The sequence below is a fragment of the Myxocyprinus asiaticus genome, chromosome 46, assembly GCF_019703515.2.
Source record: "Myxocyprinus asiaticus isolate MX2 ecotype Aquarium Trade chromosome 46, UBuf_Myxa_2, whole genome shotgun sequence".
NCBI classification, from domain to species: domain Eukaryota; kingdom Metazoa; phylum Chordata; class Actinopteri; order Cypriniformes; family Catostomidae; genus Myxocyprinus; species Myxocyprinus asiaticus.
In genome coordinates, this window is record NC_059389.1 from 15,525,543 (window position 1) to 15,552,806 (window position 27,264).

Genomic DNA, 27,264 nt, shown 5'->3' on the forward strand with positions numbered 1-27,264 from the left:
CAATAAAATGCTCACGAAAGAGCACAACCCCACTGTTTGTACGCAATGTCAGAAAAACGAGAATCAAACAGAGCCACTGATACTCAATTTTATTTAAGATTTCATTGTTCCAGACCAGCAGAAAAGGGGTCAGTTCTTCTCTTTAAGCTCTTTATTTTGTATTAAATGATCTCAGCAGCATATTAAACCGAAATGTTGGACTACATTGATTTTTTTTCCTGAAAGAATGAGTGATTGCATTAGATAAATACTGTTTAGTATGGCCACATGGATGAGAAAAGGGAACAGAAATCATTTGAAGGCCCTGGAATGGCCAGAGTGTGCCTGCCATTACTCTTTCAAATATGCTTAACATTTCTCCTTTTGTGTTACTATCACCATCCTTCCAATGGTTCCCGACTCAATTCTTGATTCACACATTGAGTGAATGGCTTATTTTACAGGCAAGCCATTAAAGACCACATCAAAGGTCTTGTTCACCTTTCTTCATGGGAATGAAGTTACTAAAGACCCCCCTATTGGCATGCCAGGTCTCACACACCCATACCTTCCCAAAGATTCTTGATTTAAAAAAAAAGCTCCTAAATCAATCTGGACAGTGCTCCAACCTAAGATACAAAGGTATGGTAGCATTCTGTCCCGTCCAAGGAGGACCAGGTTCATCACCCTATAAATGCACTCAAATATCTCACCTGTGGCTCTGTTCCATAAAACATCAAGTATGTTAGAAACCAAGACCAATGTATAGTGTGTGTCTGTAACCCCGACCCCCCAACTCCACCTTAACTCATGAGAAGTGTAATTATTCACTGTATTAAATTACAATCGATACCTTGGATGGAGTGACAGCAACCAGACGTGTTATTCATTTAAGCACATTCTTTTTAGCCATTATATCAGTGTTCATGGTATCTCACATTTCTTTGCACACTTAAAGGGATAGTTCACCCCAAAATGAAAATTCTATCATCATTTACTCACCCTCATGTTGTTACAAACCTGTTAAGGACTGAAAGCTGGAATCACCATTCACCTCTATTGCATTTTTTTTTTTCATACAATGAAAGTGAAAGGTGACTCAGGCCGTCGGTCCCTAAAATTCTGCCTTACATCCATTGCGTTCCACGGGTTTGAAATAACATGAGGGTGAGTAAATGATTACGGAATTATTTTGGGGTTAATTATCCCTTAAACAGTGTCAGACACTTCCCCCCAGAATCATGTGTGAAAGTGTGTATATGTATGTTAGGACCCTCAGTGTCTCCCAGGCACCTTCAACATCATCATTACCCTGCACTGGTGGTGCTAGTCATACAGTGATTTATGTGTGCCTTCAAAAAAAACTGACAAGAGACAAACAAATCCTGACAGGTAAGCGATGGAGAGGTAAAGGGTAGAAAGACAAGAGCTTGTTACATTATTAATGGAAGGGGTATATTTGCAGTTTCATGTTTTGATGCAGTTAAGTTTAGGTTGGGTTGTCTTTAGTGACGGTCAATACCGGCACTCTGTAGGATGTCTGTGGCGGTCTGCGCTGGGGGTCTGAAAGCTGTCTGAAAGCCTGGAGGTGGGGAGTGGTACTGACTGGAAGTGAGTGTAGAAGGGGGAAGGTAAGGGGCCCAGGCGGCTCTGTGTAGGGAGAGGTGGGCTGCCGCGTCCAGGAGGCCGGTGTGAGGGGGCTGGGACAGTGCGCTGGAACTGGGAGGGCCGTCCATCTCTGTGAGGGCCTGCAACGACTTGAGCCAGTGTGGCGGATTGTCATCCTGAAGACAGTCCAAACTGTTTCCTGTGGATGCGGGAATACCTGGAGTTTAAAAATGTGTATGAGTGATACAAGAATGTGGCAGAAGCACACACAAGCAAAAGGATTTAAAACAGTGGTTCTCAACTGGTGGGATGTGACCCAAAAATGTATTGCAGGTCTGTTCTTACAGGGCCACAGACCGCAGGGAAAAAACAAATGTAAATAATAATATGCAACTCACATATAAACGTATATAGTCGGGCTGGTAAACAAAATAAGTTAATCAACTTTGAAACTGGAGGACAAAATGCTTCTTATATCTTTTATTGAAGCCAAAGGACACCCTTCCAATCACACTCTACAGTATTTTGGCGCAAATTCATCTGTCACTTGGTAGAAGTTAGCTAAATTACCAACATGGACAGGTTACTTGACATCCCCGCATCCTCAAAAAAGGTTAAAATACAAAATGGCGCAAAATACATTAAATATAGCTTCACTTGCAGGGAGAATAAACCATATGCCGAAAACAATATTATGTTTTGTGTGGTGAATAATTGACTGCCGAGAGCAAAATAAATAATATATATATTTTTATATATGAAAGACATTTAGGAACCAAAACATTTAACTTTCCTACCCAGCTTATGTAATGTTAATAATTCAGCATATTGTTGGGCCTATATGCAGTTCATGCTAATATTAATACATTTCAATGTTTGATTTTAAGGACATTTTTGTTTATTTTTGTATAAAGAACAGGCATGTCATAAAATATTGATATATCGATCATTGATCGGAACATTATTTTATCGATATATTTTTGAGACATAAATATATTAACATTGAAATTAGAAGCCTAATTTGCATGCTTTCCAATTCACTCAGTTGGGCTTCTGTTGAATGTCTGCATTCCATTGGGAGACCATGAGGGTTGATAGCACATTTACTGAAGCAGGTCGCAAGGCACATGTATCACAACATAGGACGGATATTTTAGAGCTCCTTGCACAGGACGCATACGCACAAAAGTCAATGAACGATGAATGTGACGTTGATGAGTTTGCAGGTTAGTGTATAAAACTGTTTTAACTGCACAAACTGAACGATTAGAAATTATTATGCAATTTCTCTATCTTTGAAGAGGTTTCATTCAAGCTGTCAAACCACATAAAGACATACTGTAACTGAAAATACATTGTGTAGGCTATTTGAAAGATGCATACACACAAATAATCTTTGTTTTTTGATAATAATTGGGTCAAATTTAAAGGAAATCTATCTATGCTTCGTTACACTGCAGATTTTTGTGCAGCCTCGAGGGACGGTGAACCTGTGGTGTGTGCGTACATACCTTCATAGAAAATAATTGTTTTGAATTTTAGAACCTGCCATGTAGTCCGTCAGACATGTATGATGTGCGACCCCTTTAAATTTACTTTGCAGCTTACACTTTACCAAAGTTGTGTTGAGAAATGTTTTAAATAACAGACTATTGTGCAATGGGTAGCCCTATTTACATCTTGAAAAAAAAAATCCAGATATATATCGACAATCATCGGGAAAATCTTCCGATTATTGATGCGTGAAAAAGGCATGGCTCCCAAGCCTAATAAAACATTCTGGTACTGTGTTGTGTCACCACTTGATGTCCAATGTAAAATCTGGGTCCTAAAGCAAAACCAGTTGAAATCCACTGGTTTTCCAAACAGAAGTCGCACCTGTGATAATGGCGGGGTCCATCCAACTGGCCGTACTTTCCCAGCTGAGGCTGTGTGAGACTCTAGCGGTGCCTACTGGCACCCCAATGTGATTGACACTGGAAGTGGAGGAAGAGGAGGAGGTAGAGTTTGGGAGGCCTCCGAAGTTGATGTTGATATTTGGTAGGAGTGCTCGCAGTCCGTCCTGCCACTCTTTTACATTTATGCTTTCCATCGAGCCATTGTTTTCTGCAGAGAAAGAACATGAAATGAAAACTTTTTGTACCTTTAAAAGTCAACATGAAACTGGCAAACTGCAACCCATTTTAATACCATAATGTTATGCATTTTAGAGTAAAAAGGGATATTCAATTTTAAACTTGATTTTATCCATCTGGATTTGAATGGATTGTGAAAAATGGGTGTAATATACCAGAATGGAGCCAAGCAGCTAAAAATAAGATGGCTTGGTGATGTCAACCAAAGAGTCATTTTAGATGGGGTGCAAATAGTTTTCTGTGGAATAATGTGCACTTATGAATTGTGCACAATAAGATCAGAAACAATTAAGATGATTATAAGAAAGTAAATTGGGTCAATTCTGATTTCATGTTGACTTTAAAAACGTACAGGTTTTAGATCTATTGCTTTTTATCGATCTAAAAACTAAAACACTGGCAGGGAGGCAGCTTAGCTTGTCGGCTTATTTTTAAATCCTGGACAGGATCTTGGAAACTGAGGCATGAAGATACACGTATTTCAAATTCACAGAGGGGCTGGGGCAAAAAAATTGGCATTACCTGATATAGGAATCCCCCCAAGACCGGTACTGTGGTGCTGGGCCGGGATGCTCACGTCTAAGAAATGGTTGTGCGCGGCTGTGTGGTTCAAATGTGTGAGGTTATTGCGGGTGGGGAGGCCCATCCAGGGGTGGCGTGCGGCTGTGTGTTGGGGCAGACTGAACGAGTTATAAAGGCCTCTGTGCTGGAAGTGAGGAAGGCGCTGTTGGCCATTGGGTAGGCTGGTCTGGTGGGTAGAGGGGTTGGGTGAGAGTGGGGAGTGCTCCTGGACTGACAGCTCTTTCTCGATGAGGTCGGCCAAGGCCTTCCTTGTGACGTCAAAGGGGTCGAAGCCAAGGTCATCGTCTTGTTGCTGCTGCTTGGCCGAAGAGCCAAAACCAAAGGCTGCCTGCCAGTCAGTGGAGGATGACACAGGTATAGTGTCTGTAATAGAGAGAGGGAAAAGGCAAGAGAAAAATTCAAGTCACAGAAGTTATAGGACAATCTGAATATCAAATTTTGTATAAATTATTAGGGATGCACCGATATAGATGATAAATAGAGGTCGACCAATATATCGGATTTACCGATTAATTGGGCTGATAGTTATGTTTTTTAACTATCTGCTATCTGAAAAAAAAAAAAAAAACAACAACACAAATAGTCTGGATAGTATATTTGGATCAATTCCTCTAAAGCATATGCTGTTCTACAGTCTGAACTTCTTGGTTCTACAGTATAATGGCTTCCTCTAGATGCTAAATAAAAAACTATCACTGACAGGCTATGCAGAGGAATGGATGCTTCAAAAGTGGACTTAAAACATTGACAGAGAAAAGCCAAGGTATGCATACAATACACGTTATTATTATTGTCATGGTACAATAAATCAGTCATTTAAAGGTGGTTTGATAATTAATTTGTATGTTACTAATCACTGCACTGGAGAACTGCATTGCATTGTGGAGAGAGGATAACATTTGCTGTTTGAATGGTTAGAATAGGGGTGTCCAAACTACGGCCCACGAGCCATCTGCACCCCACTGACTGCTCCGATGCGGCCCGCATGTGGCTATTTTTTTTGAGGAAAATAGAACATAATTTGGCCCACTACTGAGAAATTATTTGACATTTTTGAACACTGGGTGTCACTATCACTTACAGCCACATTTCACAGTGCATTTGTCTCCACTAGTGCGTTCTTTTTAGTTGGCTTCATCCATTGGAATGATGCATTTGTTATAGGACTGGTATCGGGTTAGATAATAAGGACATAAGAGAGAGCGCTCAAACCCTTGCACATTGTACTGCGCTAAGCTCACTCTTGTGTTTCAAACAAATAAAGGGAGCACAATCATTTTGATCAAATTAAAATCGTATTTGTAACACAAGTAACAACAGAACATAAACTATGATTGAACTGCTAATAAATAGAGAGTAATATCTTGAATCACATCATAGCAGGACATTTAACTTTCTGATTATTGTTATGCATCACACCCAAAACTGCTTGTGCTTTGCAGTGACACTTAATGGACATCAAAAAATACAAATGCAAAATCCAAGGTCATTGAAAGCAACAAGTTCTTACCCTGTATAATATTTGCTACATTACTGCATTTTTAGAAATTAACTTTTCCATTAAGGGGCCAATATAGATATAATTTTTTAGGGGAATTTTATTGTTTATGAGGGCATTTGTTCTACACATATAAACATGTACAACATATAAAAATGTACGGTTATTCTTTTATTTAAAACATAGCCTATTTTATGTGATAGTGTGTATAATACTACTCTAAGTAGAATTTTAACAACTATAACAGATGGTATTAATAAAAAAAACAGAAACCAGGGCATTGTTTGCCCCCACATTTTGAACTTTAGGGCATTTTATGTCACTTTTGGGGGCATTTTTGCCCCAGGCACCCCTTCATTTCTGACCCTGCATCACTGTTCTATTACAAGCGTTCTTGGTGAGTGAAATATCCTTTATTAACACAAAATGTGATTAAAACTTGCATAATATTAAGCATACCATATAAAGATGATGCAATAGTGGCATCTAGCCCAGGGGTGGGTAACACTGCTCCTGGAGGGCCACTGTCCAGCAGAGTTTAGCTCCAACCCTAATCAAACAAACCTGGGCAACTAATCAAGGTCTCCAGGATTACTTGAAAAAATTAAGGGCAGGTGTGATTGATTAGGGTTGGGGCTAAACTCTGAAGGACAGTGGCCCTGTCTACCCTTTTTTGTATTTTTCTTACTATAATTACAACGGTGCGGCTCACGACATTTCTTTTTGCATCTAGCCCCCAGAAGAAAAAGCTTGGACACCACAAAGTTAGAACAATGTTACAAAGTAAAAAATGGAAACTGCCGGGAGTCACGTGACGCAATGCGAGGTTCGGACATGTGAATGGCGAGCTCTGCGCACTTTGCTAGTTTTAATACTTTTTATATCATAAACCGGTGAGATTCGATACACTCTGTTTCATAACTGTTCTAGGAAGACAATAGGTCAAAAAATTCAAAATTGTCAGGCTCTGGAGACATTAAAAGACACTTATGTGCTCAAGCTGATGCCCCTGAGCAGCAGGCCGTAAGCCCAGGAGCCGATTTGGCAGGAGAAATGAAGGAAATTCGGTGAGAATTGTTGAACATGTCGGCAATGCTGATGAAGGTCATTGCTGACTTGGAGGATCTTCCTGTAATACGTCGATCAATCACTATCGTCGATATTAAATTCACTGAGGTGGTTACAAGAGTGGGGGATGTCGCGAAACGGATCGATTATCTGGAGTCATCGGAGAGGGAATTAGCTGCTAATCCACTAGCAACAAAGGTAGATTTGGAACACATCTGGGAGAAGCTGGAGCACTTGGAGAACCGTAACCGGTGGAATAACGTCCAAATAGCTGGAATGCCTGAGGACAAAGGAGGTCAGGATATGGTGAAATATCTGGACGGGCTCTTCCCGAGTCTGCTCGACATAACAGGCCATAAGCTGGAAATCGAGCGAACTCACAGGGTTCCAGCTCGGCGATCCGCTGAGGGAGACAGGCCCCGATCAATTCTGGCCAAATTTCTGAGATCATCCGATAAAGATCTCGTTACATGAGGCGAGGAGTAAAGGAAAGCTTTCTTGGAAGAACCACAGCATTTTCTTGTTCCCAGACTTTGCGAATTCGACAAGAGAGAAACTTGATTGATTCAAGAAATGCAAGAAACTCTTACATCAATGGAAGGTCGCTTTTGCACTGAAGTTCCCAGCCAAATTGAGAATAGATGCTAAGGATGGCCGCAAAATATTTACATGTCCCCAGCAAGCGATGTCCTTCAAAAAGTCAATGGACTGAGTAAGTTATTTTGTGGTACTCACGTTGCAGCCAAGTGGTCCGACTCCCTGAACATTCACTTGACCGTCCGAGGAAACGGAGCGCCTTTTTTGTTTCTTTTGTGCTGGTTCCGCCTAGCGGCTGGAGTTGTTTTGTGTAGTAGCACACCTTCTGAACAGTGTTGTGGATGAATGTGCATGTTCTTTGTGCTTATGCCTCCTATTGGTTGGAGTTTGTTTTGTGGTGTATTTCTGGTTGACGTTCTTTACCAAACAGCTGTCATATTAGATCAATGGTTAATGCACGACTGCACATCGTGAAATACGTACAACTTTTCAGCGCATTTTTTTCCTCTCTCATAGATTTGGCTTAGTCTACCTGTTAATTATTTTCAACAATGTCCTGACTGTTTTATTATGTTAAGTAACTTTTACTTGGTGATTTCCATTTAGAACAGGCTTTTTAATGGTTGTTCCTCTGATCCTGCACTATTCATTCAATTGCTTTCAATAAATATGTCTGTTAAATATTTGCTAATGTTGTTTCAGTGAATGCGTGTCATGTTCTATATTTGATGTACAATGATCATAATTCAAGGCGAGCACGTCGCAGATAAATGCCCCTTTTCAGTGGAATTTTGCATCGGATTTGGAATAGATGAAGTATTTTAAATGGGTCGCATAAACACTTTTTTTTAAAATTGTTTTCTGAAGGTTGGTTTCTCTTTAGACTAGTCGGTTTCAAAACTTCCGTTTTAAACGACAGTCAAATTAGTCGTAGCGCACATCCCTAGTTAATACCAACCTTATGTGAAAATACTGCAGGAGTTTTTGCCTCTGATCGGTCGATCGCTTGCCTCAGAAGACATGCAGCACAGTACATGCACGTACACAGGAACAGTTTTTTAGTATTACGTTTTATAATTTTTTTGCCTATAAAGTTTCCCAAACTTTTCTGTTTTGACAAAATAAACTTCTGTCCAAGCTTCCTATGTTATGACACATAGGAGTGAGTGAAACGTTTTAATTCATATTATACATTTTAAAAACTATTGGCCGATTAATCAGCTATCAGCATGTTTTTCCCTAATTAGTTATCGGTATTGGCATAACCCACTATCGGTCGACCTATAATGATAACCAATGATGGCTGTTATGATAAAGCTATACTGTTTTGGGATCTGATTAAATCGCATCTTAATTTGAATGATCCTGATATTGATTCTTAAAAATCACAAGACTTATATATTTTATTCTATGCCAGGGGTGCACATTATGTAGATAGGGATCAACCAGTTGATCCAGTGAAGACCAATAATTTAAGTATTTTTGTATTACATTTTATTCCTTTTTTAAATTTCTGAATGTTTATTTGAATACTTGACTTGAGTATTTAATTTGTATATTTGTTCTATTGTATTTGTTTGTTCTATTGCTTGCCATTTGTTTCATAGTTCTTTATTACTGACTGTTTATTTGTCTTGAATAATTACTTAATAATAAAATTAGTTAGTAATTTGTTGTGGTATCGAAATTAGCATTGAGAATAGTCAAATTGCTTACATATGTAATCAAAATGGACTTTATTACTGAAATATACCCGGAACCAGATCAAAATCGAATCGAGAGTTTGTGAATCAAATCAGGAATCAGGTTTCGACACCCAGCCCTATTTGGCTCCAATAGTTCTTGTATAGAAGCTTTCATAATACTTGAATTCCAAATACATGTGCCTACCTGAGGTAAAAAGGCTCTGTGGTTCTGGAGTCATGGGCCAGTCAGAGGCTCCTTGTGGTGAACTGGTGAAGGAGGGCAGGCCGCTGGGGATGGGGTTGGGATGCCTGAAATTGCTGTTGTCTGAGAAAAGTGACTGAGACTCTGCTGCCGCCCCCTCAAATGGTGAGCGTGCTGTGAGCTCAGCCACACTGATGGGCATGACGAGGCTGGGTTTGGTAAGGCCAGGTGGAGGAGATGGGGAATCACTACTGGATGTCTGCCAAACCAGAAAGATAAAAAGAGACTGAGCAAAACCTAAAACCACCTATTCTTAAGAGATTAATTTACTTTTTTTGTGTGCAATTCTTACCTGTGATATAGTTTCCCCATTTCCTAAACTTCTGGTTTCTGATGGTTTGTCAATTGGACTGAAATGAAAGCAGTGCAAAATAAGCATTCAACGAAACGCTCACACAACCACAAAGGAAGAAATTGGTGTCATATGATAATCAATGGATATTGTCATATTTCAGAAAAATAATTGGACAGGTCTTTGTGGTACTGTACCTGGTTGGCTCTAAGGCTGAGGGGAAGGGTGGGAGGCCTGTGCTCTGATCTGTGACCTGTTCAGGGTCTGGTTCGTCTGGAGTCATGTGATCGGAGTCTGTTAAGCAGTCTAAAAAAGGAGGGGACTTGCGATTCTCTGTGGTTAAACCGTTTACCATTTTCCCATAGCTCTGTAATGAGGGCCACCCTTCTTTATTGGTGCTATTGGGTCTGGGAATAAAATAATGTTAGATGTTAAAAATGGGTATCACAACTTGCACAATGTTAAGAGCTCCTCAAAGAGAAGAACGCATTATTTTTAAATTAATTGTTAAAAGTGTTAATGAATACTCAGTGGAAACTTTCACTATGATATTTAAACATTTAGTATTAATATGGTTATGACTGTTAGTGCCCGACCGATATATCGGTCGGCCGATATTAGCCTTTCACGATATATCGGTATCGGCGTATATATTTCCGATATGCACCGATATGAAAACTTTTTTTCAGAACATATAATGCAGAAAACAATGCTTTAGAATTGGTGTCATAGTGTAGTTTGTCCAGCAGAGCATGCCCCGACTCCATTGTTTACAGAGCTGACTCTGAGCTGATGGTGGTTCTGCAGACAGGGTGGAGTTTAACGGTGCGGATTTGAGCTGTCTCTTTTCCTTAAATTGCTAACTAGTTTGTGAAATACATACTGAAAAGTTAATAAAAAATGACCCCATCGTTTTATATAACTTATATAATGTTAACCCTGTCCCTGACAACCATGTCACTCATGTTTATCACATCTGTTTGCTGTTAGCCAGCTATATTTTGTCAGTGCAGTCAGTAATGTAGCAGACTGAAAGGTAAACATCAGAGCATCTTTTTGCAGCTCAGCAGACAACGGTGCGGTGGTGGATTGTGTCTGTTTAGTGTTGATTTCATGCTTTGCTGTTGCCTAGTTGGTGAGACGCAATGCTGGAAAGTAAATACAGTCCATCTTTTACTCTCTGTGGCAACGAGCTTATAGCTAACTAGCTAATCACGTAGCTACTTTCATTGTTGTCAGCGCGTAAACATACTCAATAGGGATGTGCGCTACGACTAATTTGACTGTCGTTTAAACTGAAGTTTTGTAACCGACTAGTCTAAAGAGAAACCTTCAGAAAACAGTAAAAAAATAAATAAAATGTTTTTATGCGACCCATTTAAAATACTTAATCTATTCCAAATCCGATGCAAAATTCCACTGAAAAGGGGCATTTATCTGCGACGTGCTCGCCTTGAATTATGATCATTGTACATCAAATATAGAACATGACACGCATTCACTGAAACAACATTAGCAAATATTTAACAGACATATTTATTGAAAGCAACTGAATGAATAGTGCAGGATCAGTGGAACAACCATTAAAAGCCTGTTCTAAACGGAAATCACCAAGTAAAAGTTACTTAACATATTAAAACAGTCAGGACATTGTTGAAAATAATTAACAGGTAGACTAAGCCAAATCTATGAGAGAGAAAGAAAATGTGCTGAAAAGTTGCGCATATTTCACGATGTGCAGTCATGCATTAACCATTGATCTAATATGACAGCTGTTCGGTAAAGAACGTTAACCAATAACAGTTACGATGTATATATATAAAAAAAAAAGTAGCTACAGGATAGAAAAAAAATAGGCCTGTGATGTAGCCTGCAATAAACCTAATGTACTCTAAACATAACAGATCGTTTAACACGTTAAGCAGTCGGTACCTCGTTGAAAATAGCCTTCTTAATCAGCAGATTAAAAAAATGGCACACCTAGTCTAAAACAGTTATTTTCTAGGCTACTTACTCAAAAGCATATATTTTTTGATGAGTAAAATTAACACGTCGACATGATCTGGTGAACGACGGGACTTCACTCACCTGAGGGGGCTATCCTGCGCTTGAAAAAGCCTGCTCAGCGGAAAAATAACGTACAACATGCGCAGATGTAAAGACACAAATGTGAAAACATCCTTAGGGACTTTCAAACATTTGGAAAGCCGATTCCCGCAACACCGAAGTGATTTTATAACTACTTTGCTGAGTTTGCTTGTCTAGCGAGAGGACATTTTCCTGCGCGCGCCATGAGTGAGCGAGGGAAGAATCACGCGCAGCCTGAGGTGAAATTAAACTCTGTATCTGCTCCAGATATACTCTTTTTAAAATAATATTTGTATTATTAATTCTATTTAAAATATGTAACATTAATATGTCAGTAATTTAAGTGCAGCCTCTGTAAAAAAAAGTCAAACGGAAAGGTGTAAAAATTATTATCAGTTTAATGGGGGGAAATATTAACCGACTAGTAATTCCAGTGTCGACTAGCAGCATCAGAACCGTTTAGTCGACTAGTCTCGCACATCCCTAGTATTCACCAAACTGTTTTGTTCAGGATTCACAGTTTGGTACCCCCTTCAACCGAACAATTCCACTCGTTGCATTTACAACATGTAATATTTTAAAGTCTGGTTTTCCAGACATTAAAATAGGATGCGTAATAAAAGGAGATTTAATAAATAGTATATTCGCCCTGTGTAAATAATAATATATAGGAACTGTATCTACAATAAATGAGGGGTGAGAAATACTAATACAACAGGCTGGAAAAATAGACATTAATTCATTTTAATATCCTATATATTATATTTTGAATGTGTTGAAACTTGACACAGGGCGACGCACCCTAAAAACAGCACCGATCGGTTTCATACTGAAGAGCCACTTAAAAGTAAGTTGTTTTTCTCTCTTGTAAATGTAAATGAGTGTAAATGCCAACATCATCATATATGTCGAAAGGACTGATGCTTGTCAACCAAAACATGAGCTCATTGATGTCATTAAATGACATAAAAATGACTTTTTTATTCCATCAGTTACTCCTGATCGGAGGCTGCCATATATATTTAGTTTATATGTAGGGTTACATCCTACCGAATTTTAATGGTGCAACGCTCAAATATTTAGTAGAGCGTAAATTGTGACTTAGTGCCCATTCACGCTACAACTAGGTTAAGTTGTAATGTACGTATAGCTGGTGCAACCGGCCCCTGATGTTTATTTAGCTATTTATTTTATTTGAATTTATTCTTTATTTTAATGGTCAGTCATTGACTGATACTAAACAGTACTGATGTTTATTTAGCTATTTATTTTATTTTTATTTATTTTAATGTTCAGCATTTGACTGATACTAAACAGTACTGATGTTTATTCAGCTATTTATTTTATTTTTTATTTATTCTTTATTTTAATGGTCAGCCATTGACTGATACTAAACAGTACTGGTGTTTATTTAGCTATTTATTTTATTTGAATTTATTCTTTATTTTAATGGTCAGCAATTGACTGATACTAAACAGTACTGGTGTTTATTCAGCTATTTATTTTAATTTATTCTTTATTTTAATGGTCAGCAATTGACTGATACTAAACATTACTGATGTTTATTCAGCTATTTATTTTATTTTTATTTATTCTTTATTTTCTCAGTGTTCATTTCTAGAATTTGTTGACAATGTATAATAATAATAATGTCAAATGTTCTTTGATAAAAATGTTTAAGAAAGCAGCCTTCTGAGTACCTTTGCATAGTCCTATTGGTGCACAATCCACATAGAAAAGGTCTGTTTTCATTCCAGCTCAAACATTTGCTATATCGGTCACCATATCGGTAATCGGTGAATTTTCCCTCTCTAAAATCAGTATCGGTCGGGCTCTACTGACTGTGTATGCAACAAAATGGAAAATAGTATTGAAAAAACACCTCTGAGTGGAGTTGGGTTTGCTTTTAGACTTCTCTCCACATGCTGAGGTCTGTAAAAAGTTGGGGTTCACTTTGTAAAGGTCTTGGAGTAGTTTTTGCTCATACTCTTGATGTTTCCCCGCCTAAAAAAAAACAGAACATAGGAGTAATATCAAAATGGAACAGTAATTATAATTTTTTTTTATTTTATTGAATTTATGTGGCAGGGAAATAACAACAAACGTCAACGAGATAAATGGTAAAAGCTCTGAATCCGTTGATTTGAAGTCTAAACATGAGCGCTCACCTGCATCTCTTCTTTTGTAAAACTAGCCGCTTCATCCCCCAATTCATGTAAATACATGCAGTCCGGTTTAGGACACTGCATGCTTTTGAGAAAATAACTGCAGTACTTTGTTGTACCTAAAGAAGCCTTTGAGAAAAAACAGCGACAGACATAACTCTTCCGATAACAAACAACTTCAAAGTGATAGTAGACATGATAAATATTCTTTTAAACAAAATAATACATAAGTGTCATGACACTTCTAAACTTTCTAACTTTATAAACAAATGACAGTTCTGTGACAATTTGTGCCTACCTTTAATGTTCTACCATCCACTATGACATTGTTTACGCACTGTATTGCTCTAAGGGCGTCCTCGGAACGAATGTAAGTTACATAGGCACTGGCACTAGGACCCTGTGGAGTTAAAGTTGAAACAAGTGGGTGTGGGTTTTTAATATGTTAACTTTATAGTCTTAAGCAAGGCTGCTTTCCAATGTGCTGTTTTAATATAAAGCACAAGGGATTCAAGTTTCAAAACTGAGACAACAAATAAATTTCTTACCTGTGAACCTGCATATGACGTGCTGTTATTGATGACCACTTTATGGATTTTGCCAAACTTTCCAAAATATTCTGGACGCTTTAGAACCTAGAAAACATGCAAAGCAAAGTTTTTTTCTTCAAGTGATTTTTTGCTGTAGCTGAGCTTTATAAACTTCAATAATAACATTATGATGTAATGTTATTGTCTTGATTTAGAGTTTAAACCTTGAGGTTTTACCCTTTTGATTGAACATTGTAAAATGGATAAGTTCCAGTCCAAGATGTTGACTGGTCAATACTAGGGCTGGACAATATGATGATACAAACTATATCATGGCAACGATATCAGGTTTCAATCGATAGAGATTTTGCCATATTGTGTATACCGCAAAATGTAAGCGCCATGGGATTATCTACTTTGGCGGCCAAAAGTTTGGAATAATGTACAGATTTTGCTGTTTCGGAAGGAAATTGGTACTTTAATTCACCAAAAAGGCATTCAACTGATCACAAAGACATATAGTCAGGTCATTACTGATGTAAAAAAAAAACAGCACCATCACTATTTGAAAAAAGTTATTTATCAATTCTAGACAGGCCCCATTTCCAGCAGCCATCACTCCAACACCTTATCCTTGATTAATCATGCTAAATTGCTAATTTGGTACTAGAAAATCACTTGCCATTATATCAAACACAGTTGAAAGCTATTTGGTTCATTAAATGAAGCTTAACATTGTCTTTGTGTTTGTTTTTGAGTTGCCACAGTATGCAATAGACTGGCATGTCTTAAGGTCAATATTAGGTCAAAAATGGCAAAAAAGAAACAGCTTTCTCTAAAAACTCATCAGTCAATCATTGTTTTGAGGAATGAAGGCTATACAATGCTTGAAATTGCCAAAAAACAGAAGATTTCCTACAAAGGTGTACACTACAGTCTTCAAAGACAATGGACAACTGGCTCTAACAAGGACAGAAAGAGATGTGGAAGGCCAGATGTACAACTAAACAAGAGGATAAGTACATCAGAGTCTCTAGTTTAAGAAATAGACGCCTCACATGTCCTCAGCTGACAGCTTCATTGAATTCTACCCACTCAACACCAGTTTCATGTACAACAGTAAAGATAAGACTCAGGGGTGCAGGCCTTATGGGAAGAATTGCAAAGAAAAAGCCACTTTTGAAACAGAAAAACAAAAAGAAAAGGTTAGAGTGGGAAAAGCAACACAGACATTGAAAAACAGATAACCGGAAAAGAGTATTATGGATCTTAAGCCCATTGAGCTTTTGTGGGATCAGCTAGACTGTAAGGTGCGTGAGAAGTGCCTGACAAGACAGCCACATCTATGGCAAGTGCTACAGGAAGCGTGAAATGTCACCTGAGTATTTGGACAAACTGACAGCTAGAATGCCAAGGATCTGCAAAGCTGTCATTGCTGCACATGGAGGATTTTTTGATGAGAACACTTTGTAGTAGTTTAAGAAGTTCTGAAAAAAAAAATTCAAATTGTAATAGTAATTTTTCACGTTATTAATGTCCTGACTATACATTGTGATCAGCTGAATGCCACTTTGGTGAATAAAAGTACAAATTTCTTTCCATAAGAGCAAAATCTGTACATTATCCCAAACTTTTGGCCGCCAGTGTGTGTCACTTGAAGAAACATGGGTTTATCGGCATTGAAAATTGTCCTGTTGCCACTCAAGCAAATTCAGTGACATTAATCTTGTGATCTGCACTTTAAAAGCAGTAAATATACCTCTCATTTGACATGCGCATTTGTGTTTCACGCGAGTGTGGCGTGCTATCTCTGGACCTCGCATGTGTGTGCGAGTCCAGCAGGCTTCCTGATATTTGTGCTCCACAGACAGGAGAGGGCAGAGTGGGATCAATCTTGCTACTTAATAATTTTTTACCCTAAAGGAGAAAGACATCTCCACAAAACAGGATGGCTCCCAAATAAGTCAAGAAAATGAGAAGAGGAGCTCGTTATTATAACAGGTGCGACATCTGTGGTGTGGGTTCACAAAAGCCAGCACAGAGCAGAAATTTGTAATCTGCAAACTATGTCGCACAAGAAAAATTACTCGTAATAACAAGCACAATCTGTTTTAGCACCTCAAAATTAAGCATGCAAAAAACATTATGAAAGCCAAAAGATGCACTGCATTAATTTGGTTTAAAAAAAAAAAAAAAGGTTTTCTGCAGGTGGTGTTAATTTTCGTTGGAAATGTTTTTACTTACTGTATGTTTTATTTTCTTTGTTGCATTGCTTTGAGGAGATCTTGTGAATCAAGTATAATACAGTAATAATAATACTGGTAGTAGTGTAGTAGTAGTAGTTTTCATTTATAAAGTAGTCTATTTAATTCACTGACTGGAGTTTCCAAAAATAGGCAATGCAATATGGTTATTTCATCTATAAACCAATTTGTATTGATTTTCCAGAAAATTTTACCTATATTTTCATATTTTCATATAGCCCACCCCTAGTCAATATAGTGTTCCAACTGTGCTAAAAATACACAATATAGTAACAGCTATACAACACCTGTTTACCAAGTTATTTCCAATAGAGGCCAACTATTAACCTTAGTTTAGATGTCAGGGACTTTATCATCTAGTAGAAAGATGGCACTTAAAGAATATGATTAATAATGTTAATTAAAATGTATGTCCTTAATATATGAATCATATAGTAACCATTTTATAAAATTAACAAGGCACTCTGATGCACATCATCCCAAACAACGCCTTATAGCCATGACTATATTCACAATATGGCAGTGCCTCTTGTACCTTATTGCTTAAGTAATTATGAGCCACAAAACTGTGCTGAATTTAGTTGGTTCATCTTACCATACAAGCAAACTGTGAAATGATTGTGCACCCCTGAGGGAGGAACGTGTGAGAAATGTCAGTAAAATGTAAATGACCCAGTAGATGAAAACTCTCTATTTCTGTACTAATATCATTTACCTCCAACTGGGAGCAAGAGATTTCTCACTGATATGATTTATCCAAAGCAGGCAGCTGACTTTACATGACTAGTGATTTACATACACTCAAGTTTATTCTAATGGTTCATATCGGTAGCAATGTCTAATGTCTATAGGGATCATAATACAAATAATAGAATGAAATTCTTCAACGAAAAGTTGATTACCTTCCTAGATTTCAAAAAAGCAAAATAATAAAAATCTTAGGTCTACCATCACAATAATAAATTTTAATGGCTTCTCTAGCTAGTGTTTTTTGACAAGCATGTACAGGTGTCCATCTTATTTAGGATGGATGGACACCATATTTAATTTTTCGTAACTGAAAACGAGGCTGAGGTATAGATGTACAGTTTGTTCAAAAGTTGTACAGTTTAACACTTTGGGGTTGATCGTTTAGCTGACAAAAATACATCATCCCAAAAAAATTCCAGAAAACATGGGTTGTGATATTTAGACTTAATCCAGAATATTTAGATAGCTAGTACAACCCTTTAAACTGACATCATCCATCCCTCACAGCATTGTTTTCAATCAAGGATAATTAAATATGGCATCTAAATTGACTAAGGGCTACAACCATGTCAACTGCACCTGTTAATTTGTATATGTATTCCATTTTAATAATTAACACTATTCTTATACCATTAACGCTGGTAGAGCTTGGGGGGCCTAGGTAGCTCAGCGAGTAAAGATGCTGACTACCACCCCTTGAGTTCGGGAGTTCGAATCCCAGGGCGTGCTGAGTGACTCCAGCCAGGTCTCCAAAGCAACAAAATTGGCCCGGTTGCTAGGGAGGGTAGTCACATGGGATAACCTCCTCGTGGTCGCTATAATGTGGTTCGCTCTCAGTGGGGTGAGTTGTGTGTGGATGCCGCAGTGGATGGCGTGAAGCCTCCACACACGCTATGTCTCCGCGGTAACACGCTCAACAAGCCACGTGATAAGATGCGCGGGTTGACGGTCTCAGACGCAGAGGCAACTGAGATTCATCCTCCACCACCTGGATTGAGGCGAGTCACTACGCCACCATGAGGACTTAAGAGTGCATTGGGCATTCCAAATTGGGGAGAAAAAGGGGAGAAGAAAAAAAAAACACTGGTAGAGCTTGGCGCTTGCAATGGCAAGGTCATGGGGTTTGAATCCCAGAGAACACACTTGATAATATATACCCTGAAGCAATGTAAATCACTTTAGATAGAAGCATCTGCCAAATGCATGAATGTAAAATGTATTACTTAAACTGATCATTATATAAAAAAGCCAAACAACAATGACACTGTTGGTCACTTTCTAATGGAAGCAATTACCTCTGCATCCGCCAGCCTTTGAGACAGGCCCACTACAAACACCAGGTTCCGCTGCACCACGCGGACGCTGGCTAGGTGCTTGCGGTTCTCTGTCACCTTCTGCTTTTTTTCATTCTGCTTCTGCTTCTTCTCGTTCTTTATCCTCTGGATCTCCTCTTGTGACAGCGGCTTGTATACTGCCGGATCTTCCGGGTAAGGCTACAAAACACAGAGCCAGTTACCTCACTTGAACCCATGTCCTAAGAGGTAGCATGCTCAAAGAACTCTGCAAATAGGTCAAATTATCATGCCAACATTGAGAGTGAATGTAATGAACTACTTTGGGTTGACACTTGGGAAGTGCAGTTTACCAAGTAAGTGGTGTACCTGGCTTTAGCCTAAGCATTGCATAACCAGGCTTTAGACTACTGATTGCTTGATCGGTCCACCTGCTTAATTAGTCAATATTTCATCGACATCTGCCAATGATAGTACCCAACTGACCGATCAAAATAAGTGTTCATTGCATCATCAAATTTGTATTATATTATGATTTATTGACATTTTATCAGAAATCGGCCAGCCTGCTTTTTAAATATCGGTATCCACCATTAAAAAATCGTATCCATAAATTATTACTTGAGTTAATACAGAACAAGGTCAATTTCTCATTCACAGAGCTGCTAATGGTGACCCAATGGCCTGAAAACATAAGATACATGCCCATATGGAATCTGTGTACGCAAAATTCTGTGGATTTAGGACATCCATCGTTCACAAATTTCCAAACACCCCCCGTTCCATGTGTGTTTATTTAAATATTTTTGCTAATTTGATTTTGCTTTCAGTTGCCATAAAGACTGCAGTACTCTCAATTCAGTTTAATACATTTCTATCACATTTCAATCCATTCTGTATAAATCCACATCTTTTCCAACAAAATCAGCACAGAAAATGCCAAAAAAAAAAAAAAAAAAGACAAATTAAAAACCCAGCAGATTCCCTCTGGGCCATTAATATTCAAATTATATTTGGGTCATTGACAAATAAAGTTGTCAGTGGTGATAATAATGTGAAATTTTTTTTAAAATCGAGTTTAAAAAACGTCAAGTTTGTAGAAATGTAATCTATGTGTCAAATTTGGTTTCATTCATTTTTGATTTTTTTTAAATCAGATAATTTATTTAATGACTTTAAAAATGTTATGTGGTGTAACAATCAAGTAAAATGTATTAAAATACAGAGATGCACCGATGTTACTCCGTAGTACTCTTATCGGGCGATACTGGGGGGTAAAAACTAGTATTTGGTATCAGTGTCAACATTTCATATTTCCGAGTACAAGTACATAACATAATTGTTGCACATTCTGTGTATGCCGCTTCTAAGACCAGTTAAAAAAATCTATTATCATTTTATCCATCTTCATATATGATATGTTTGCAGCTTCTTTCATGTGTGTGCCCTCTCTCTCCGTGCATGGTTGCTTGTGCGTGAGCGAGAACTCGGTCATAAATGATTTCTGCTAACAGATTATTTCAAACTTTTCCTGTTATTTTGACCTAAAAACCCAGCAATAAAACCATTTGAAACTAGCACGAGTTTTCATTTACTCCATATTCTAGTGATTTATGCAGCTTCTCTCTCTCTCTCCAGACACTTGTGTTTGAGGAAGATCAAAAGAACGCTTTTTTCAGACTCACGCCGGATGGTCGTTGTTGTCAAACACCACAACTCAAAAAATCATATGTGTTATGTAGGGTGACCAGACATCCCGGTTTACCCAGGACAGTACTGGTTTTAAGAGGTGTGTCCCGACAATTCTCTAAAAAATTTAATTATGTCCCGGTTTCAGCTGGTAGGCTTACTGATTTTCTTCTTCTTAAATTAAATATCATCATTGTCCTTCTCGCTATTGTCTTTGGTATCGTTTGTAGAGAAGAGAAGCAATTTCGATGCATCGCACGTTGATTTGACCATACTTTTATTCAAGTCTTTCAGCAAATCAGCTGAAATTTATCTGTTTACCATGGGGATGACATCAGGCGCTTGGCACTCGCGCTCTTTGTCGTCCTGTCAGTCAGCGCATGTTAGAAATGCCCGAATAAAAACAACAACGAGCTGAAAGAAGCCGATCCATTTCTTCATGTTTTTGCTGTCACTATGAATGTTCATTTCCCCACGAGCACGACAGCTACAATGCACTTTTTTACATCGTACAAGCAGTTAAATGTTGAGATGTGAGTGTGTTTTGAATTTTAGGTTCCAGTGTTGTGAACTTTGTGTTAAAATGTGTACTTGACATGGCAAGTCATTACACATGCAATATGACATCATATGGATAGTATAGGCTACATGGAATTTGTACATTAAAAAAAAAAAAAAAAATACAAATTGTGGTTAAATCTTGAAAAACAAAATATAAAATAGAATATACATTTTCACAAACTATATATACAGTTAAGGGCAGAAGTTTGCATGCCTCTTTTGTTTTATAAGTTTTCACACCCCTTTCAGAATGTATAAAAATATAAGAGATAAAAGATCATAGTATATCACTACCCTTCAGAAGCTACACAACATTTACTCTAATTTACACAAATCACCCTGTTCTAAGTCTTCACCACCTTGGTTCTTCTTGTGTTGCCTTCTTGAGCATCAGTAAAAGTTTGCACCTTTTGTTATAGTTGTGTATGAGTCCCTCAATTGTCCCAAGTGTCAAAAGCTGGATCTCAACATCATAGAGCCACTGAAGAACTCAAATGTGCAGAAGATGCTGGGAAACCAAAGAATGTACAGTAGTTGGGGTATTTTTCTTAAGAAAAGTGGACATAGTCACTGCTCCGGACAAAGGGACTCTTGAACAATTATTAAACAAACTCTTATTGATCATCGAGAAAGCAACACATCCATCATATTAAGAACCAAGAGAATGTAAACTTCTGAACAGGATCATTTGTGTAAATTCATTTACTATTTTGTCTTGTGGAATATATGTGAGTATCTGTTGTCAAATAGCTTCTTCAGGGCAGTACTACATGAACAAAATGCAATTTTTATGAGATATATATGCAATCAATATGGTTACTCCATATGACCTGAACAAAATGGGCCTTTTCATAGAAATTTTAAAATATCGGATCCTTTTTTGAAACTTTTAACACAGTCATGAGTCTAAAGGGGTCCTCTGTTTTTTTTTTTGTCACATAACAAAATATCTCACTAAATGTTGGTTACACCAAATGACTTTGATTTGGTTGAAGAAAGGTTTTAAAATATTAATTGATGTTTCAATTTTGAAAATTATAATACAAATATTATTCTGCAGCACTCATGCCAACATTTCTTTTTTCAAGAATTTTAGCTTCTAATGAGACTTGATTTTTTTTATATACAATTGAAGTCAGAAGTTTACGTACACTTAGGTTGAAGTCATTAAAACTAATTTTTTAACAACTCCACAGATTTCATATTAGCAAACTATAGTTTTGGCAAGTCGTTTAGGACATCTACTTTGTGCAAAACACAAGTAATATTTCCAACAATTGTTTACAGACAGATTGTTTCACTTTTAATTGACTACATCACAATTCCAGTGGGTCAGAAGTTTACATACACTAAGTTAACTGTGCCTTTAAGCAGCTTTGAAAATTCCAAAAAATTATGCCAAGCCTTTAGAAAATTAGCCAATTAGCTTCTGATAGGAGGTGTACTGAATTGAAGGTGTACCTGTGGATGTATTTTAAGGCCTACCTTCAAACTCAGTGCCTCTTTGCTTGACATCATGGGAAAATCAAAAGAAATCAGCCAAGACCTCAGAAAATAAATTGTGGACCTCCACAAGTCTGGTTCATCCTTGGGAGCAATTTCCAAACACCTGAAGGTACCACATTCATCTGTACAAACAATAGTATGCAAGTATAAACACCATGGAACCACGCAGCCATCATATTGCTCAAGAAGGAGATGCATTCTGTACCCTAGAGATGAACGTAATTTGGTGCGAAAAGTGCAAATCAATCCGAGATCAACAGCAAAGGACCTTTTGAAGATGCTGGAGGAAACAAGTAGACAAGTATCTATACCCACAGTAAAACGAGTCCTATATTGACATAACTTGAAAGGCTGCTCAGCAAGGAAGGAGCCACTGCTCCAAAACCACCATAAAAAATCGTAGTGCACATAGGGACAAAGATCTTACTTTCTGGAGAAATTTTCTCTGGTCTGGTGAAACAAAAATTGAACTTTTGGGCCATAATGCCCATCATTATGTTTGGAGGAAAAAGGGTGAGGCTTGCAAGCCAAAGAACACTATCCCAACCGTGAAGCATGTGGGGTGGCAGCATCATGTTATGGGGGTGCTTTGCTGCTGGAGGGACTGCTGCACTTCACAAAATAGATGGCACCATGAGGAAGGAAAATTATGTGGATAAATTGAAGCAACATCTCAAGACATCAGCCATGAAGTTAAAGCTCGGTCGTAAATGGGTCTTCCAAATGGACAATGACCCCAAGCATACCTCCAACGTTGTAGCAAAATGGCTTAAGGACAACAAAGTCAAGGTATTGCAGTGGCCATCACAAAGCCCTGACCTCAATCTGATTTGTGGGCAGAACTGAAAAAGCATGTGCGAACAAGGAGGCCTACAAACCTGACTCAGTTAAACCAGTTCTGTCTGGAGGAATGGGCCAAAATTCCAGACACTTATTGTGAGAGGCTTGTGGAAGGCTACCCAAAAGGTTTGACCCAAGTTAAACAATTTAAAGGCAATGCTACCAAATATTAACAAAGTGTATGTAAACTTCTGACCCACTGGGAATGTGATGAAAGAAATAAAAGCTGAAATACTATTATTCTGACATTTCACATTCTTAAAATAGTGTTCCTAACTGACCTAAGACAGGGAATGTTTTCTATGATTAAATGTCAGGAATTATGAAAAACTGAGTTTCAATTTACTTGGCTAAGGTGTATGTAAATTCTGACTTCAACTGTGTATATTATATATATATATATATAATATATACACACACACACACACACACACACACACACACACACAGTACTGTGCAAAAGTCTTAGGCACATAAGATGTTTCACAAAATAATTTGTCCTAAGATGGTTATTTATATCTTCAGCTTTAGTGTGTCAGTAGGAAATATAAATGTTAGACTCCCAAACATTACTTCTGCAATGAGAAAAGACTAGAATAGAAGAACAGGGAGCCCTGCAACAGATGTCATGGCCCCCACTGAACATCGTGTCAGTCTGAGATTACATAAAGAGACAGAAGCAATTGAGACAGCCTAAATAGATAGAAGAACTGTGGCGAACATCCTATCTGCCAACAACCATGAAAAACTGTGTCCAGGTATGAAATTTTTTTGCTTTAAGCCCCAGAAAAAAATATCAAAAATTACTTTGAACTCAGTAATTGAAAACATGTTTAGCATAGAAGTGTTTTGAAGTAACTGTTTCATGTGAACTGCATTTTTTAATAGCTCAGAATAAATAGATCCAGACCAAAATAATTAGTGTAATGTCATCGACCCATTTGCTAATCGCTGAATAACAACACGTTAAGTCACAATCATCAGAATCCTTCAAGCTGAAGGTTTTTACCTTTCTGCAGGCAGGGCAAAGGCCATTCTCGTCTGTACGGATACGGTGCCAGCAGAAACGGCAGATCTGGTAGCCACAGGTGCAGGGGAAGAAGTTGACATCGTCAATCTCCAGAGGTTCCATGCACAGTGGGCACTCCATTGGATCTTCTTTCAGTTCTGGACTGCGGGACATCCTATCATACAGCAGGTTCAGGAGAGACTCTGGTTGGTCGGCCAAGGTGCTGATGCAAAGTTAGAGGAGAGACAGAAGTGATTTGGGAATGAGGTTTGGCAGAGAGGTTGAGATATGTTTTCCAAGGCAAGCTTTTAAGCATGTGACAGCCCTGATAATCACAATACTTATAAGAAATACAATAAGAAATTGATTGGAGAGGATGTACTGCAAAGGGACTGTAGCTATAGTCCATAACTGCCACTGGTAATGCATTTATTTACAAATTACAAGCAGTCTGCACCGAACACATTGTATTGGCGTGACAAATGAATGTGGCAAGCTGTCATAGCAGGAAAGTTCATACAGTTAAGTTACCACAAGGTCCATTAAACCTATTCATAGTAATATAATTACCAAGTGAAAACAGTCAGCTGTGGCATTACACTTTTTTCGAATGCTATGTATTGGGTTTACATAAAAATAAATGTTGTTACATAACATGTAATATCTGCTCATAAAAAATAAAAATGCTTATCTAAATTGAAATACTTCCACTTAATTTATAAATCATAAAAAAATAAAAAAAAAAACACACTAGAAAGTGTATAAAGTGCAAAAATGTTTATCAGCATTGTTTTGTTTTCTCCTACGACAGCGTAAATAAAACCTTGAATCTCTCACAATTGTCCAGACAAAAATACTAGTGTAGCAATAATGCTGCCATAAGCCACTGTTTAACTACGTAGATACACCTCGTTAGAGCCCGTTTCTGCTTCAAAATTACATTAATTAAATAAACAGATCATTCAAACCTTATTTTAACGTCTCTGTACTTTTATTAAAAGCACATATGTTGATATGTTACATCATTTATGTCTAGCATGTCAGATGCTTTGAAAGCCGGTCAGGTGCCTCTACAGCTGGGACAGACTTCAACTGACGTGCACATACAACACAACGCCTCAAAACATCACTTTAACCTAATCCACAACCACTAACACACAACCTTACACTCTTGAGTATTTTGAAATAATTGTAAAAAATACATAAAACGACAGCTTTCTCTCAAATACTTGATAGTGGATTACTATTTTATAAGCTTTTCTGTTTTGCGGCCTACATGCAGTTCAAGCCTGCGACTCTCCCAGTGATCGGCGCGGCGACAGCGGAGGAACCGCCGCCTGTCCACCTTCGACTTTACCCTCTACTCAAACTTAAGCTTTGATGCCTTAACCATGGAGTGAGTCTAGTCTCAAACACATACAAACCTAATTCGGCTGAAGTAATAATACAGATGCACTGACCGCGATTAACAGTTGTTTTGTAGGGTACTCACTTCAACTAGCTTGTCCTGTATTGCAGGGATTCCACTCCAAGGTATATTCACTCTAGTTTAGGCTGGGGTTTCTGCCTTTAAACTGATCAGATGTACCTATCTGATAGTTTGAAAATATCACTATTCCACAGCACAGATGTTCAGTATTGATGAAATGTTTTCCTACTCAGTTTTACTGTTTATTTAGGTAGCAGATTCTTACCACCATCTTACATTGAAATGAGGAGGGAATATAGTAACCAGTCACCTCTCACTGAGTTTGCGCAAGATGCGAGGAGAAATGCATTGTGGGGGTTATAGTTTATTAAGCATTTAAATTGATTTTGATCAACATCAGCAATGAGATACCGTCAACTACGGAGCCCCTTAGAGGACAGGGCGAAAATTTGTTTTCGATATAATTTTGCCTTCACTCGCAATACATTTATCATGCTTCTACTACAGTAACCATACTTTAACCATTATATTTACTCTAGTTAAAACATTGTGATAATACAGGAAAACAAAACTATGGTAATAAAAATCATAATTTTGTGGTTATGTTTTTTTATACAAATATCACAGGTTAACTATGGTTTTACTATAACCATGGTTAATCTTGTGGTTACTATGGTTTTACTACAATTACCATGGTATTGTAGTAAAACATAAAAATATTTTTAACATCAAAATATTAGGTTAAGGGGGCCTGGGTAGCTCAACAAGTATTGATGCTGACTACCACCCCTGGAGCGTGCTGAGTGACTCCAGCCAGGTTTTCTAAGCAACCAAATTGGCCCAGTTGCTAGGGAGGGTAGAGTCACATGGGGTAACCTCCTCGTGGTCATGATTAGGGGTTCTCACTCTCAATGGGGCACGTGCGTGGATCACGAAGAGTAGCATGAGCCGCCACATGCTGCGAGTCTCCGCGGTGTCATGCACAGCGAGCCACATGATAAGATGCGCGGATTGACGTCTCAGAAGCGGAGGCAACTGAGACTTGTCCTCTGCCACCCAGATTGAGGTGAGTAACCACGCCATCATGAGGACATACTAAGTAGTGGGAATTGGGCATTTCAAATTGGGAGAAAAGGGGATAATAATATATATATATATATATATATATATATTAGGTTAAAAATTTATATGATTGATTGCATAAGTAAAAGTGCTTTTTTTAATAGTGGTACTGATCACCATTTAATTTTTTTTTTTTTAATCACCTTTTTTGCAGTTAAATGGTCCTGAGGTGTGACAAATGAAGTTGTAAAACTACAAATATTCCATTAAGTAAATTAATATGAGGTCATAAAAATTGCATGCATAATTATTGTACAAGAATTAGAAAATTGCTGTTTAAAATAGTTTTACATGAAGTATAGTATGTTACACAGCAGGACATGGCTGTCACTGCTTGACATGTCTTCTAAACAAAAAACTAAAAAACATTCCA

At 37.9% G+C, this 27,264-nt stretch overlaps 1 protein-coding gene across 3 annotated transcripts; it reads right to left on the bottom strand.

Moving 5' to 3' along the window:
• Positions 1–74: 74 nt before the first annotated feature.
• On the bottom strand, positions 75–26,082 carry cnot4a (CCR4-NOT transcription complex, subunit 4a). Of its 3 annotated transcripts, none has more exons than XM_051689904.1 (13): positions 25,833–26,082; positions 24,341–24,563; positions 18,739–18,936; positions 14,448–14,534; positions 14,198–14,299; positions 13,903–14,028; positions 13,617–13,738; positions 9,844–10,053; positions 9,647–9,704; positions 9,298–9,553; positions 4,245–4,667; positions 3,466–3,693; positions 75–1,786 (listed from the first exon to the last, which is right to left on the bottom strand). In XM_051689904.1, the coding sequence occupies exons 2-13, from the start codon at positions 24,512–24,514 to the stop codon at positions 1,485–1,487; spliced, it is 2,286 nt and encodes a 761-aa protein (XP_051545864.1). In that variant the 5' UTR covers positions 24,515–24,563; positions 25,833–26,082; the 3' UTR covers positions 75–1,484. The 3 variants fall into 3 exon arrangements, with proteins under 3 accessions (XP_051545864.1, XP_051545863.1, XP_051545865.1); XM_051689903.1 differs by having other exon boundaries at positions 75–1,804; positions 25,833–26,081; XM_051689905.1 differs by lacking the exon at positions 18,739–18,936 and having other exon boundaries at positions 75–1,804.
• Positions 26,083–27,264: the final 1,182 nt, after the last annotated feature.